The 13,977-nt window shown below is 44.6% G+C and overlaps 1 protein-coding gene across 1 annotated transcript; it reads right to left on the bottom strand.

Annotated features, from left to right (window-relative positions):
- Positions 1-2,948: 2,948 nt before the first annotated feature.
- Positions 2,949-11,828, bottom strand: VAMP3 (vesicle associated membrane protein 3). The gene is made up of 5 exons (XM_065886511.1): positions 11,747-11,828; positions 9,890-9,971; positions 6,422-6,580; positions 5,582-5,633; positions 2,949-4,754 (listed from the first exon to the last, which is right to left on the bottom strand). Coding segments are annotated over exons 1-5 (315 nt in total). The 5' UTR covers positions 11,749-11,828; the 3' UTR covers positions 2,949-4,734.
- Positions 11,829-13,977: the final 2,149 nt, after the last annotated feature.

Genomic DNA, 13,977 nt, shown 5'->3' with positions numbered 1-13,977 from the left:
GCTTACTCTCTTCTGAATATTTTGTTAAACTGCATTCATTCAGCAAATATTTACTGAGTGCTGGTCTGGGGATGGCAGGTTTTGATGAAGAGAGAACAGAGAACTGTTTTCCACATGCCATGTTTGAGATGTGCACTAAACATCCAAGTGGAGTGAGTGGTCAGGTAGGCAATTGGATCTCCCAGCTGGGAACTTAGGGGAGAAGCCGGGGGTGGAGGTACAGCTTACATTTGGCAGTCGTCGGGGTCTCTATGGAGTTTACAGTGATGGGTGAAATGGTGTCAGTGAGAGAGTGCCGACAGAGAGAAAAGGGCCAAAGACCAAGATTTGGGGCACACAGAGATTCAGAGGTCAGGCAGAGAACCAAGCAAAGAATAAGGAGCCATAGATGAGGCTGAAAGAAAACCAGAGGAGTGTGGGGTCCTGGAAGCTTGATAACGAAGCATTTCAAGGAGAGAGCTGGCAACTTTACCAAATGCTGGTGATAAGCAGAGTGAGACAAAGGCTGAGAATTTCCTGTTGGGCTTCGGCAAGATGGTGACCTTGGTTAAAGACGTCTCAGTGGTGTGGATTGAAGAAAAGTAGGATGTGAGGCAATGACTACAGGAAGACATAGGGAGGAATTTTGCTGTGACGAGCTATAGACAAGTATTTGTTGGCTGGAGGGAGGGATGTGGGCATCACTATTAAGTGATGGGGTGATCCAATAAGAAGGGAGAAGTGAATGACGCAGGAGGGAAGGGCTGCAGACAAGAGGCAGTTGCCAGAGAGAAGTCCTTCATGAGGCTGGGGATCCAGAGCCTTGGCCAGAGGCAGGCACTTCTCCCAACAGGGGATTGTCCGTCTTGGCGGTATAAAGCCAAGTAGAAGATTTCTAAATGCACTTAGCTTGCTATTTAAAAGATGAGAAAAAAAAATTATTTTCTAATAATTATGCCATAATTGGTTTATTTAGTAAATTCTACTTTTACAGATTGAATTTTCTGCTACTATGAAAAGCAGCTCAGTTGGAAATAAGTTTGCTTATTTTTAAATGCACTAAGCAGTCTGGTCAATTTTATTTTATCTTATTTTTAAGGTATTATTTATTTATTTATTTATTTTTGGCTGCATTGGGTCTTTGTTGCTGTGTGCCAGCTTTCTCTAGTTGAGGCGAGCGGGGGCTACTCTTTGTTGCGGTGTGCAGGCTTCTCATTGCTTCTCTTGTTGCGGAGCACGGGCTCTAGGCGCACGGGCTTCAGTAGTTGTGGCATGCGGGCTCAGCAGTTGTGGCTCACGAGCTCTAGAGCACAGGCTCAGTAGTTGTGGCCCACGGGCTTAGCTGCTCCGCGGCATGTGGGATCTTCCCGGACCAGGGCTGGAACCCGTGTCCCCTGCACGGGCAGGTGGATTCTTAACCACTGCGCCACCAGCGAAGCCCGAGTCTGGTCAATTTTAAAGCAAATAATGAATCATCATTCAGAACCAATAAAAAAGTTACCATACCTTAAGAAACATTTTATTGGTGATGCAAATCTAGAATTATCGTGTAAGAGACACGAGTCATTAGAAAATACAAGACACGGGGAATTTGCCCCCATTCTTTGACTGAAGTTGTTGACACAAAGGAAGATGTTCACAAACATTCCATTTCTCCTCTGGGTGACCGACAGGACTCCCCCCCACCTCTGAGGTGAGCCATGGTCACCTGACCTGCTTTGGCCAATGAAACGTGAGCAGAGCTGCCGGCTCCACTTCCAGGCGCAGGCGATGAGAGCCAGTGCACAATTCCTGCCGGTCCCTTCCTTTCCTTCCGCAGTGATAACCGGAAACGAATGTTTACAGGAAGTCCCCTCACCCCACCCCCCAGGGACTGACGAGAGAGCCTTCCTCCTGACTGGCGTGGGACACAGAGCACGAGCAAGGAAAAAACTTTGAGCCGTGGCGATTTGGGAGGCGTCTGGTACATAGCACGCCTCCAGCGTATCCTGAGTGATGTAGATGGTGACCAAAAAGAGCAGCAGGTCCAGTGGATTTGGCTAGTGTGGTCACTGGGTAGGTGATGGCGCCATTTCTGGAACAGACACTGTGAGTGATCGGAGGAGGGGCACGGGGCAGGGGATGTTTCCTTCCGTCTGGTGAACGCTGCGTGTGAGAGGCTTACGGCCAATAGGCCAGGCCTCATCCGCAGATGAATGAATAGCGGGATCGTGAAAACAGGTAAGATTGCGTGGGGAGGGCAAGTAGAATGGAAACAGAAGCCCCTAAGGAACCCTGACATTTAAGGGAGAAGCAGAGAAAGAGGAACCGCTTTAGGGTAGATCCTCCTTTGAAAATGGCACCGAAAGTTCATACGCATTTCATTGTATCATGCTCCCGAACAATAGGCACGATTCCACACTTAGTACTTTCCCAGGGACACCATCGCACGCCAGACAAGGAAAGCAGTGACTGTCTATCCGAGGCAATGGAAAAACGTCAACCTGCTTAAGCAGGATTCAACTGAAAACTGGCATTTTATTGTGAACATACGCAAGTCTCCTTCCACCCATAGTACATTGTTCCCTAGGGCTCGCAGAGTAAGAGTGGAAGTACATTCAAGGGGAAAGATACGCAGGATGAAAACAAGAGGCGTCCCTCTCCCACCCAAGTCATCTTCCCACGGCCCACGTGGGCAGCGACCTGGTCCAGCACGTACCGGCCGGCTCTATACTAGTCACTTCTGAAAGACCGTATATTTAAGAAACTCAAAAGCCAAATTCTGAACGTTTTAGGAATCATAAGAAAGCCAGTTTCCCACTCATCTCCTCTACTGAAAAGCACTTTTCACATGGGGAGTGGTATGCAAGGAACTCAGAGTCCTCAGGGAGGGGACTGGTTAGAGAGCAAGAGAGAGGAAGGGGACTCGGGGTCTGTAAGGGCGACGGGGGTTGAGCAGCAACCCTACAAGCAACACAAGCACTGAGTTATGTTTATAAACACTTTATTCAGTTTGTTATAGTGGGCGACTTCCCAGCTAAATGCACAGATATAGGCGAAGTATTCCTGGGTTAACGCAGCAGCCGGTGGGTTACGTGGGACTGAGCATCGAGGCCAAGGAGAGAGCACCGAGGATTCAGAGTCGACCCGGCCGGAGACCTGAGCCGAGGGTGGGCCAACGTCCCAACACTGACAGCTGCTCCCTCCTTCCCAGGTGGGCACACTGCAAGGCATAATTTCAACTTCACACCATTACACTGATATCAGGGGAACAGATATTACAGAAATGGAACCTGGGTCCTGGTGCACCTTAACTGTCGCTTTGTAAGTCACAAACTAGTGTGTGAACAAAGCATTTTAGAATATTCCGCTAACGGTGAGCCACAGGGCGGTAAGACTCCTTTCCCCTCAGTGCCTCGTCTGTTTTCATTCCTACCTGAATTCCTGTCCTTAAGCCACACACCCTGACGTCCAAAGTCTCACGTACACAACAAAAGCCTCTCAGATGACAACAGCTATTCCCAAAGCAGCATCTTATGCAGACAGTCTGTGACATCAAAGAAAGAAAGTGTCTCTGGTTAGCTATCCTCTGTAAAAACTCGTTCCCCCTGACCAATGCCTAATCGAGAGCATAATTTAGAAGGCAGATTTAGGAAGTGGACTACGGATCAAAATAGGAAACAAACGCCAAAAAGCTATCGTCCGTGGGAACTGGACCAGAAAATGACCAGTTCACAGATGGTCTCACTTGAAGACTACAGAACTGTTGGTCACATAATTATTAGAAACATATCGGAGTCTACAGCTGATAATCTGCAAATGGCTGGGTAAAACTCTGTCTACAGGAATGAGATGGTCAGTCGAGCTCAAACCTTCTCTAACCCCCAGGAAAAATGCTGGGTCGGAAGGAGAGTCGCAAGACCTACAGCCTTTCAAGGGCAAGAAAGGCCTGCCAGGATGTCAGAGGTTCACACACAATCTTACAATTTTAATTCTGAAGGGCACCTTGAGTCCCACTGGTCACTTTTCTGAACTTATCTACCAGGAACAGACTTGACATCTGACTGGGATTTAACTTTTTGGCAAAACAGAAACTTTGGTCACAGCCACAGTTCTATAAAAATGTTTTAACGAGGTTATTATTTCTGATTAAAACAATATTTTTAGCAAGTGATACATAACAGTAACAAGAAAGTAAACATCTTCATATCTAAGGCAGGAGCAAAAGCTCTTTACCAGCATCTTGTTTTAAATACAGCCAAAGAGTCAGCAGTGTTTATAAACAGTAGAGAGTTCTCTTAAAGGGAATCAGAAAAATAGCAAAATAAGGCACAGTCTGTATTTGTGTTAGGCAGTAGTGTTCTTTCTGGAAGGCACAAATTGGAATCTGACTACCCAAAGGTTTGAAATGAGGGTAATGTCATATGACTAGGACAGCTAACTTGGAACAAATTTCCTTAACTGGAATCACTGGCAGTTAATCAGACAACATTACTGCTAGGTTATTACACTCTGCAACTTAAGAAGTCCTCTTCATCAGCCCATATGTAAATTTGAAAAGGCACTGTGCAAAATGGGGGCTGGGCTGACTACACCTCTAGTTTGGAGTGCATATTACAAAACGAAGGCACATTTCCTAGAAAACGAACTTTACAGTCACGAAAAGAAAATAATCATTTTAGATATAACAGTAGGTAAGCTTGATAATATAGCAGGTTCTAAATCAAAACTCTTGAAGAGGTTTCTTGAACAGCAGGCTGGAGTTTCACTGGTTCTTCAGGAAGAAACACTCCACACTAATAAGCAGGGGAGATGCAAAAAAGTGGAAAAACAACAGTTTAGTCGTTCAGTGCAAATACAGAATAAACATCAAACACTGCAGTCTAAGTGTGAAAAGAAATTCAATTTCTGTCCAATTTCCTATTAGTGGCTTTTCTACATTTTTTGGAGGGCTAGAGGAGGCTGTCTAAAAAAGGATCCAAGATATATTTCTTTAAATAGTTCTCACGTACTGGGCTATGAATGGCAATGGGCTGTTCCAGTATTGTACACGGTAGCAGTAGAAATGATCATAATAATAATAATGATAGTTGCGTGTATATATATTTCTTTATATAACTATTATTATTATATGCCAGGCACCATCCTAAGCACCTTTTATATATTAACAGCTTTGTCCTCATAACAAACATATGAGGTAGGTACTATTATTATCCCCATTTTATAAATGAGGAAACTGAGGTTCAGAGATATTAAATTACTTGCCCAAGGCCACACAACTGGATGGTGGAGCTAGGGTGGATCACAGGTAGCCCACGCTTTTAATCGCTAGACTACACTATTTCTCATAAAAGGAAACCTCTGATGAAAATATATTCAGAGAGAAAACTTACTTCCACTCATTCAGTGGAAATGAGTACATTTTCTCTAACTTCAAAGGATTACTGTTTATATTGGAAAATCTCAGACTCAGCACCCAAGTACTTAAAACACTTAATAACGAAAACAAAAACCTTTGGGATAAACTAACATCTCCAAGGAACTTTTATGTGGAGTTCTTGTATATGCAGTCAATTGTGAGCAGAGGAGACTTCTGCAAGGAGCCTGGGGCAGGAGAACTCACCGATGATGATGACGATGATGATGATGACAACGCTGATCCCGATTGCCCACATCTGTAATGACACACACGTCCATTTCATATTCAAAACTAGAGATTAACGTGCTTACTGAAGAGTATCATATAATATCGTTCTAGTCACAGAAGGAGAAATAAAGGTGCACCACCATCTGAAATATTCATAATTTTTAAAGCCTAAACTTAATGTTCTCAATTAGGGCCTGGAAGTGACTCATCTGCTTTTTATAACATGTTCAAATGATCTGTGGTCCCTAGATAGGCCTTTGTGTATACCTGTCTTCCACCTAAAGAAGGGCTACTAAACCTGTCCCGTATGTCAGAAAGTGTCACTTCCAACCCAGGAAGGGATCTGATCGCAGCACATTTCTTTCGCAGCTGTGTAACCTCTGCTTTGGGCCATGCTCCTTGCGCGGCTGCTTCCTGCTCTTCTGTGGAGCACACTGCGGCTTTCGAGTGGCTCTTCCCTTTGACACTGGAGCCATTCACAGCCATGTGGAAACTGACCACCCGTCCAGCCCTCTCCTGTCAACCTGTGTGCAGGGCTCTGCTGGGGTGGAGGGCTGGAAGGGGCTTAGGTCTACGATTGATTTGGGATGCTCCTGTTCTACATGCTTCTGAAGGTCGGCCCCAGAACATGGAGAATTCCCAGTTGTGGGGACAGGAAGAGGATATGCAGTCAGTGTTTTAGATTCAGAGTCAACCCACACTTCCACGCGAGGGAAGGCAAACTCAAGATTCATGAAAGTCCAATATGTGTAGCCTCTGTCTACCCTGAGACTACAGAGGGTGACTTAACGTAAAGACCAGTTAAAAGCGAACTACCTTGCAATTCTTCCACCAGTATTTTCTCTTCAGCTTGGCAGCACTCGTTTCAAATTGGGAGGCTCCTGCCTGCAGTGCGTCTGCACGGTCATCCAACTCAGAGAGCTTCTGATCTCTTTCCAACACCTTATCCACGTTGACCCTCATGATGTCCACCACCTGACGAATATGATCACGCTCAGTTACACGTAAAGGAATGAAGAACAGAACTCCTCAGTGAAATTTACCGGCTTTTTTTTTTTCAGGTCAGCACTTTACTACTTTGAGCCAAACTTCCATTCAAAAAAAAGAAAAAAGGGCTCACCCTTTCAAGTTAAAAACACGCAGCAAACTAGGAATAGAAGGGAACTTCCTTAACATAGTAAAGGGCATCTATGGAAAAACCCACAACTAACATCCATGCTCAATGGTGAAAGACAAGGAGGCCCACCTTCACCACTGTTGTTCAACATTGTACTGGAAGTTCTGGCCAGAGAAATTAGGTAAGAATAAGAAATAAAAGGCATCCAAATTAGAAAAGAAGTAAAGTGATCTCTATTTGCAGATGTTTCCATGTACAGAAAATACCAAAGTATCTACCAAAAAACCCTACTAAAGTTAGTAAACAAACAGTAAAGTTTTAGGGTACAAGATCAATAGCCATAAATGAGCGTGCTTCCATACACTAGCAATGAAAGGGAGATTAAGAAAACAATTCCATACAATAACACCCGAAAGAATAAAATACCTAGCGATAAATTAAACCAAGGAGGCCAAAGACTTACACACTGAAAACTGTGAAACACTGCTGAAAGGAATTAGACCTAATGAAATGGGAAAACATCCCATGTTCATAGATTGAAAGACTTAATATTTTTAAGAGGGTAGTACTCCCCCAAGTGATGTACATATGTATAGATTCAACACAGTCTCTATCAAAATTCCAATGGCTTGTTTTTTTATTTTTGCAGAAAGGGAAAAACCAATCCTCAAATTCATATGGAATTCCAAGGGGCCCTGAATACCCAAAACAGTATTGAAAAAGAAAAACAAAATTGGAGGAGTCACACTTTCCAATTTCAAAACTTGGTGCTGGGACCACTGGACAGCCACTTCATGAAGCTGGACCCTTACCTTGCCCCAAATGCAAAAATTAACTGAAAATGGATCAATGATCTGAGTATACAGCTAAAACTATAAACCTCTTAGAAGAAAACGTAAGAGTAAATCCTTACAACTTTGAATTTGGCCATGGATTTGACACCAAAAGCAAGAGCAACAAGAGAAAAAATAGATAAATTGGACTTCATAAAAATTAAAACCTTTTGTGCATCAAAAGACATTGTTGTCATGGCTGTGAAAAGACAATCCACAAGATGTAAGAAAATATTTGCTAATCATGTATCTGACAAAGATTTAATATCCAGAATATATAAAGAATTCTTACCAACCAACACCAGAAACAGACTACCCAATTAAAGAATTGGCAATGGACTTGAACAGACATTTCTACAAAGAATATATACAAATGGCCAACAAGCACATGAAAATATATTCAACATCATTGGTCATTAGGAAAGGCAAATCAAAACCATGATGAGTTACTAACTCATACTCATTAGGATGGCTATAACCAAAAAAATGGAAAATAACAAGTGTTGGTGATGATGTGGAAGAACAGGAACTCTTGGACATGGCTAGTGGGAGTGTAAAATAGTACATCACTGTGGAAAAGTTTGGCAGTTCCTCAAAAAGTTAAACATAGTAGGGCTTCCCTGGTGGCGCAGTGGTTCAGAGTCCGCCTGCCGATGCAGGGGACATGGGTTTGTGCCCCGGTCTAGGGATATCCCACATGCCGCGAAGCGGCTGGGCCTGTGAGCCATGGCCGTTAGGCCTGCGCGTCCGGAGCCTGTGCTCCGCAATGGGAGGGGCCACAGCAGTGAGAGGCCCGCGTACCGCAAAAAAAAAAAAAAAAAAAAAGTTAAACATAGTATTACTATACGATCCAGCAATTCTACTCCTAGACCCATAACCAAGAGAAATGAAAACAGGTGTACACATATAAACTTATATGCAAACGTTTATAGCAACGCTATTCATAACAGCCAAAAGGTGGAAACTCAAAAATCCACCAACAGATGAATGGATAAACAAATTGAGGTATCCATGTGCAACGGAATACTACTCAGCCATGAAAATGATGTACTGATAAACGCTACAACTTTGTAGAACACGTGATGCTAAGTGAAAGAAGCCAGACACAAAAGGCCATTGTATCCCTTTTATATGATATTGTAATCCTTTTATATGTATTGTATCCCTTTTATATGATATATCCAGAATAGGCACAACCATAGCAACAGAAAGCCAATTAGAGGCTACCATTCGGGAGGAAGGGGGAATGGGGAGTGATTACTAAATGCATACAGGGTGTTCTTCAGGGATAGAGAAAAAAACTGAAACTAGACAGAGGGAATGGTTGTATAACACTGTGAATATACCAAATACCCCTGAATTGTACTCTTTAAAATGGTTAATTGTATGTTATGTAAATTTTACCTCAATCTAAAACAAAACAAAACAACTCTCTTTAGTAAAGAAAAAGGACCCAATTTGATTTCATAAGTTAACAGAAGTTTCATGTAGGATGGAATTAGAATGGGTTTCTCAGCATGAAAATGTAAAAATTTCACAATTAAGGTCATAAACAAAACCTTCAGACCAAAATATTACCATATGATTTAACAACAGAATCTAATATTAGTTTAACTCTGCTTTTTAAGGCAGCTAAATGCAGAAAGACCAAGATATCCTTGTTCAGCAGTGATGGCTTTTAGGACTATGGAGATATTAATACTAGCTGGAATTTCTCAAACAATTTTCCATTGTAGGTCTGCATATATAGGGCAGAACAAAAGATGCTCTGAGGGTCTTCTAACTCAAGAATTCCACAGATACAGATCTGTTGGGCTAGAGAAGTTTCCCAGCACCTGCCTTCTGCATGTCGACAGGCAACAATCTACAGAGACTTGCTGGGCTGGGTAACTAGTACGTCACACTACTGGAGAAAGAATTTTGATGAAAAATCTGGTCAGAAGGATTGGTCCCGGCTTGCGCAATCTATAGGCCTAATCCTTAAAATTCTATTATTTTATAAAGTGGTTCTTTTTTCTTCTCTAATTTTTTATTTATTGTGGCAAAATATACATTACAAAGTGATTCTTGAAGGAATGTTCTCAGAGAGGAGAGCCTGTACTTTAGGTATGTGATTCGGTCACAGGAAAACAAGCTTGAAACCAGTAGGACATGACTTCTCAGAAGCTTAGGCAAGGGCTTGCAAAACAGTAGGGGACAAAATTTTTTTACGTTTATGACAGTCAAAATTTACTTTACATTCACACTTTTACGATCCTTTTTCTAAACAGAGCTATTCCCAGAGTGTTCCCATGTTGGCTTATGGTTCATGCTTTCAGCACTTCTGGGCAATACCTCATCCACTTGATTTTGTGTCTGCTGAAGTCTTCTACTACCGCCAGAGGCAGCGCTTGACCCTGCAGGTGCGCTTGTAGTCCTGAAACATGTAAAGACACAAGCGTGAGTAAATTAGGATTCCGAGCACACTTCTGTAAGTATGAAGATGTACTGGAGAAGCCTCAGTGTTAGGAATTTCAGAACTAAAGCAGAAAAAGAAAATCCTTCCTGCATCAATGAACAGAGGTTCAAATGACACCTCTTCTAATTCCTCTATAACTTTAAAGATTCACCCACGTGTTCAAAGGGACCAAGGTCTGAAGTGAAGGTTTAACAGGATCTCCTTTGTATCACTGAAGGACCTGATCCTGAGATAGGTAAACTCTGCTTTCCCATTTTTTATTACTTGTTTTAAGACCTACACCTACTTAAAGGCATTCAGTACTCTTCTGAGCTTTTCACTGTGGCAAGAATGGTCTTCATAGTTATGAACAATTATAGAATGCCCTTTTTCCAGTATGGAGAAATAGATTCAGTTGGAGAAACAGAGTCAGAAACACCAGGATGTGGGGTTGAGGGGGCGTCAGGGGGAAAGGTAAGATGAAGCAATGCTCCCTCTCTTAAGAGGTACTTCTTTTAAAATCCTCATCGAATTCTTTATTTTTCCCCCCGGACAGATCTTTTTTGACCACTCTGGCTTTGAAGTCCTAATTGCGTCCATGACTTGGCAATGCTTTGGTTTTTCAGATATAGAAATATATAGCCTTGCCTTCTCTAATAGATCACAGACTCCTGTGTCTTAGAGGTCTCCTCCCCGTGTCTTGCACACAACGGCCACTGATTCACTGATTCAACCGACAGTTATTTTATACCTACCACGCGTCAAAGACCAGGGATGCAGCAGATCCCACCCCTGCCCTCAGAGAGTTTATTGTCTGATCAATAATAGCGAAGGGCCATGGACTGGTGCATTTTCTCCAAGCATTTTCTCATTTAATCCTCAAAACTCTTTGAGGGGAACACTACTATTAACCTCATTTCAAAGATGAGTAAAGTAAGGTTTAGAAAGTCCACACCGCTGGCTGCAGTGGAGCCTGTGTTTAGACCAGGTTCTGTATAATTCTACGGATCTCAGTTTTAACCACCGCGATCTACTGGAACAGCAGCCTCAAGCGGGAACACTCCAGAGGGGTGCCCCTAGTTCCTGGAAGGAACCCTGCGAAAGCACCCATTCCTTCCTCCTCTGTAGGTGAGGAATGAGCAGGTTGGAGAGGGGACACAGGGTCCTGGTGAATCTTGACACTTAGCGTTCTGGGAATGTTACCACGGGAAACTCCACGTTTTCAAGTACAAGAATGCTTCTCCTTAAAAAGAGAGCGGAGGCGCACAGCTCTGCGCCAGACTCCACTCTGACCGCAGGTGCCTTCACACAGGGCCCAGGTCTTTTCCCTTGCAACTTCCGGGGCCCAGCCCAGGCACCAGGCAGCGAGCAGGCTCTGCAGGACGAGGGCAATGGTCACAGCTCCCCTTACGGAACTTGGTTGGGGGCGGGGGGGGGTAGGAGGGGAAAAGGGGAAGCGGAGGGGCGGGGGCGGCTCTCCCTACCTCCGGAAAACCCCGGCCGCCCCGCCCTCATCCCTTCCGCGTCCTCCCGCCGGCCGCGGGGCGCCGCGGGACCGACCCGGCCCGTCTGCAGTCCGCACCCCCGGGGCCTCCACCCGCCCCCAGGCCTCGGGAGCCCCCCGCGAAGGCCCGCGCGGCCTGCGCCAGCGTCCGAGAGGCGGCGGACGGGAACCGGGCCGGGCGGGGGGGTCCCAGCAGCGGGCCGCCGCCCTCCGGGGCCGAGGCCGCTCCGCGTCGCGCCGTGTCACTCACATTTTGGCAGCGGCGGCAGCGGGCGAGGATCGGCGGACCGGCGCAGCGGGACAGGAGACCTGAGACCTCAGACCTGGGCGGGGCGGCGCGGGGGCGGTGACGTCACCGGGATGGGCCGATGGGTGGGCGGGGCGCGCCGGAAGGGGCGGGGCGTCTCGGGCGGGGCCACCGCATATCGCTGAGGCAGGTCTCTGGGCTGCAGGTTCGTGTCCTTGCCGCCGCCGGTACGGATGCTGAGGCACGCGGTGCGTTAGGCTCTGAAAAGGGACTGTGCAGATGAATGAAGGTGGGGACGTTTTACGTTATTCTGGGCCCGTGGGTCATTTCTCTGGCCCTGACAGTACTGGAGACAGCCCATGGGCTTCCGCTGAACGTGCCGCATTAACCCGGTGGTCCTGAAGACCGCCGTATTTTCCCAAGAAACTTGTCAAAATGAGGGGGGAAGTTCATTCAGGGTATTTGTCACAGGCTTTGATTAGATTAGGTTCCCTCTCTTCGTGTGTTCACTTGTGACACGTGTATTTTTCACTGCACACATCTTATTATAATCTGTTTATGGGAGCCTCGACACGAGGGACTGTACTTTCTACGTTTCTGTATTTCCGGACCCCCAAGCACAGAGTAGGTCCTCAACTTTTGATTTCGGGTTGAGGCTGAGGCAAAAATCTGAATGCAGTGAGTTACTGTGCAAGGTCTTGAAGCTGTTACTGAAAGTATTCCTATCAACATCGGCAACTCCTACATTAAACAAACAAAACACCACAGAACACCAGTAAGTCACCTGGCAGATCAGATGAGAAATGAAAATAAACACCAAACTGTCTTTTCCAACTCTAAATGGCATAACTTGAAAAGGGAAATGTATATTAGAATAAACAAGAGAGTGTCACAGAGGAGGTGAGATTTGAGTTGGGTTAGGTAGCTAAACAGGGAACTTTCCAGGCATGGAAGGAACAAACATCATGAACAAAGAAACAGTGGACATGGTTTGAACAGACCAACCAGGGTGTGCACGTTGGGGCATAGGTGAAAATAAGGCCGAATAAAGATTGAAGATAACCAAGAAAGGCAAATGTCACTTCAGTGCAGTGCGTTGTAGAAACCATCAAGGCCTCACGGACCTGGGAGATCTATCACGCAAAACCTCTCTGGCAGCAGCAGTGGGATGGATTAGATGGAAGAGGGACCACCAGGGAGACAAAAGATGAGGCTCTGCAGTGAAAGGGAATGAGACTGATGACGGAGCTCTTGGAAAGGAAGGCTGGTATTAGTAGTCAGCTGAAAAGTGCCTTTTAAAAAACTGCAAAGGGTTTTAACTGAAAAGGTGAATTCAGATCGCTGTCTTTATCTCTCCAGTAACTGCCCTTAGTCAAACGACTGATAGGTTGAGCGATGCCTGAGAAGATACTTGACAAGTAATTGTTTTAGGAACAGTGGCTCCAGTGAGAAACTTTTTCTTTCCTGTACAGATCTGAAACTATGTTATCGTTCGCGGTCAAGACACTGTATCGGGATAGAAGGAAATATTTGAAATGATTTCATATGGTGTGAAACGTGCTCATCGCCTTGGATTTCAATATCAGTTGAGTTTAAAGCAAAACACACATAGTATGGGGAAATTTTCTTCATTTTTAATTTACAGCAGAAAGAATATAAAGCATTCAGAAAACATTTTCCATATTTTAAGGGCAATTCAAAACATTTTGCATGGTTTCCAGCAGCTGAGTTCTTCAACAGATCCATTGATTCAATGATGCTTTACATGCACAGTTACAAAAATAAAACTTACAAAAAAGAAGACATCTAGACTAGTTTTACATGCAAGTCTCAGGGACCCCCCATTGGGCGCCAACTACTGTGTGGAACTGCCATAAGCGACCGTGCAGCCAGAGAGGGGTTCTAGTTATTGTCTCGATTTCGTTCACACAGTACAGCTGATTTCAAATGGGTAACAAGAATAGCAATTAAATCTTCAGGAGACAGAATAAGATTAGCTATTAATTTTATAATGAAATCCTACTCCTGGCACTTGGGAATTTAGATTATCCAAGAAAGCTGCGTTTACCTATCATCTTATATTCAAAAATTAAGATTCACAACCGAGAAAAAGCAGTCAGAAATGCTTCGTTTCAGTGGAAGTGCATTTGTACCTCACCTGGGATTCACAGTTGTACTGGTAGGTTACACGGGTAGGTTTCGAACCTACTTCTATGCCCTCCGTAAGAACGCTC

This window comes from Phocoena phocoena, chromosome 1, assembly GCF_963924675.1.
Source record: "Phocoena phocoena chromosome 1, mPhoPho1.1, whole genome shotgun sequence".
Classification (NCBI taxonomy): domain Eukaryota; kingdom Metazoa; phylum Chordata; class Mammalia; order Artiodactyla; family Phocoenidae; genus Phocoena; species Phocoena phocoena.
The sequence above is the reverse complement of the archived record's forward strand: the minus strand, read 5'-3'. Positions and strand labels throughout refer to the sequence as shown.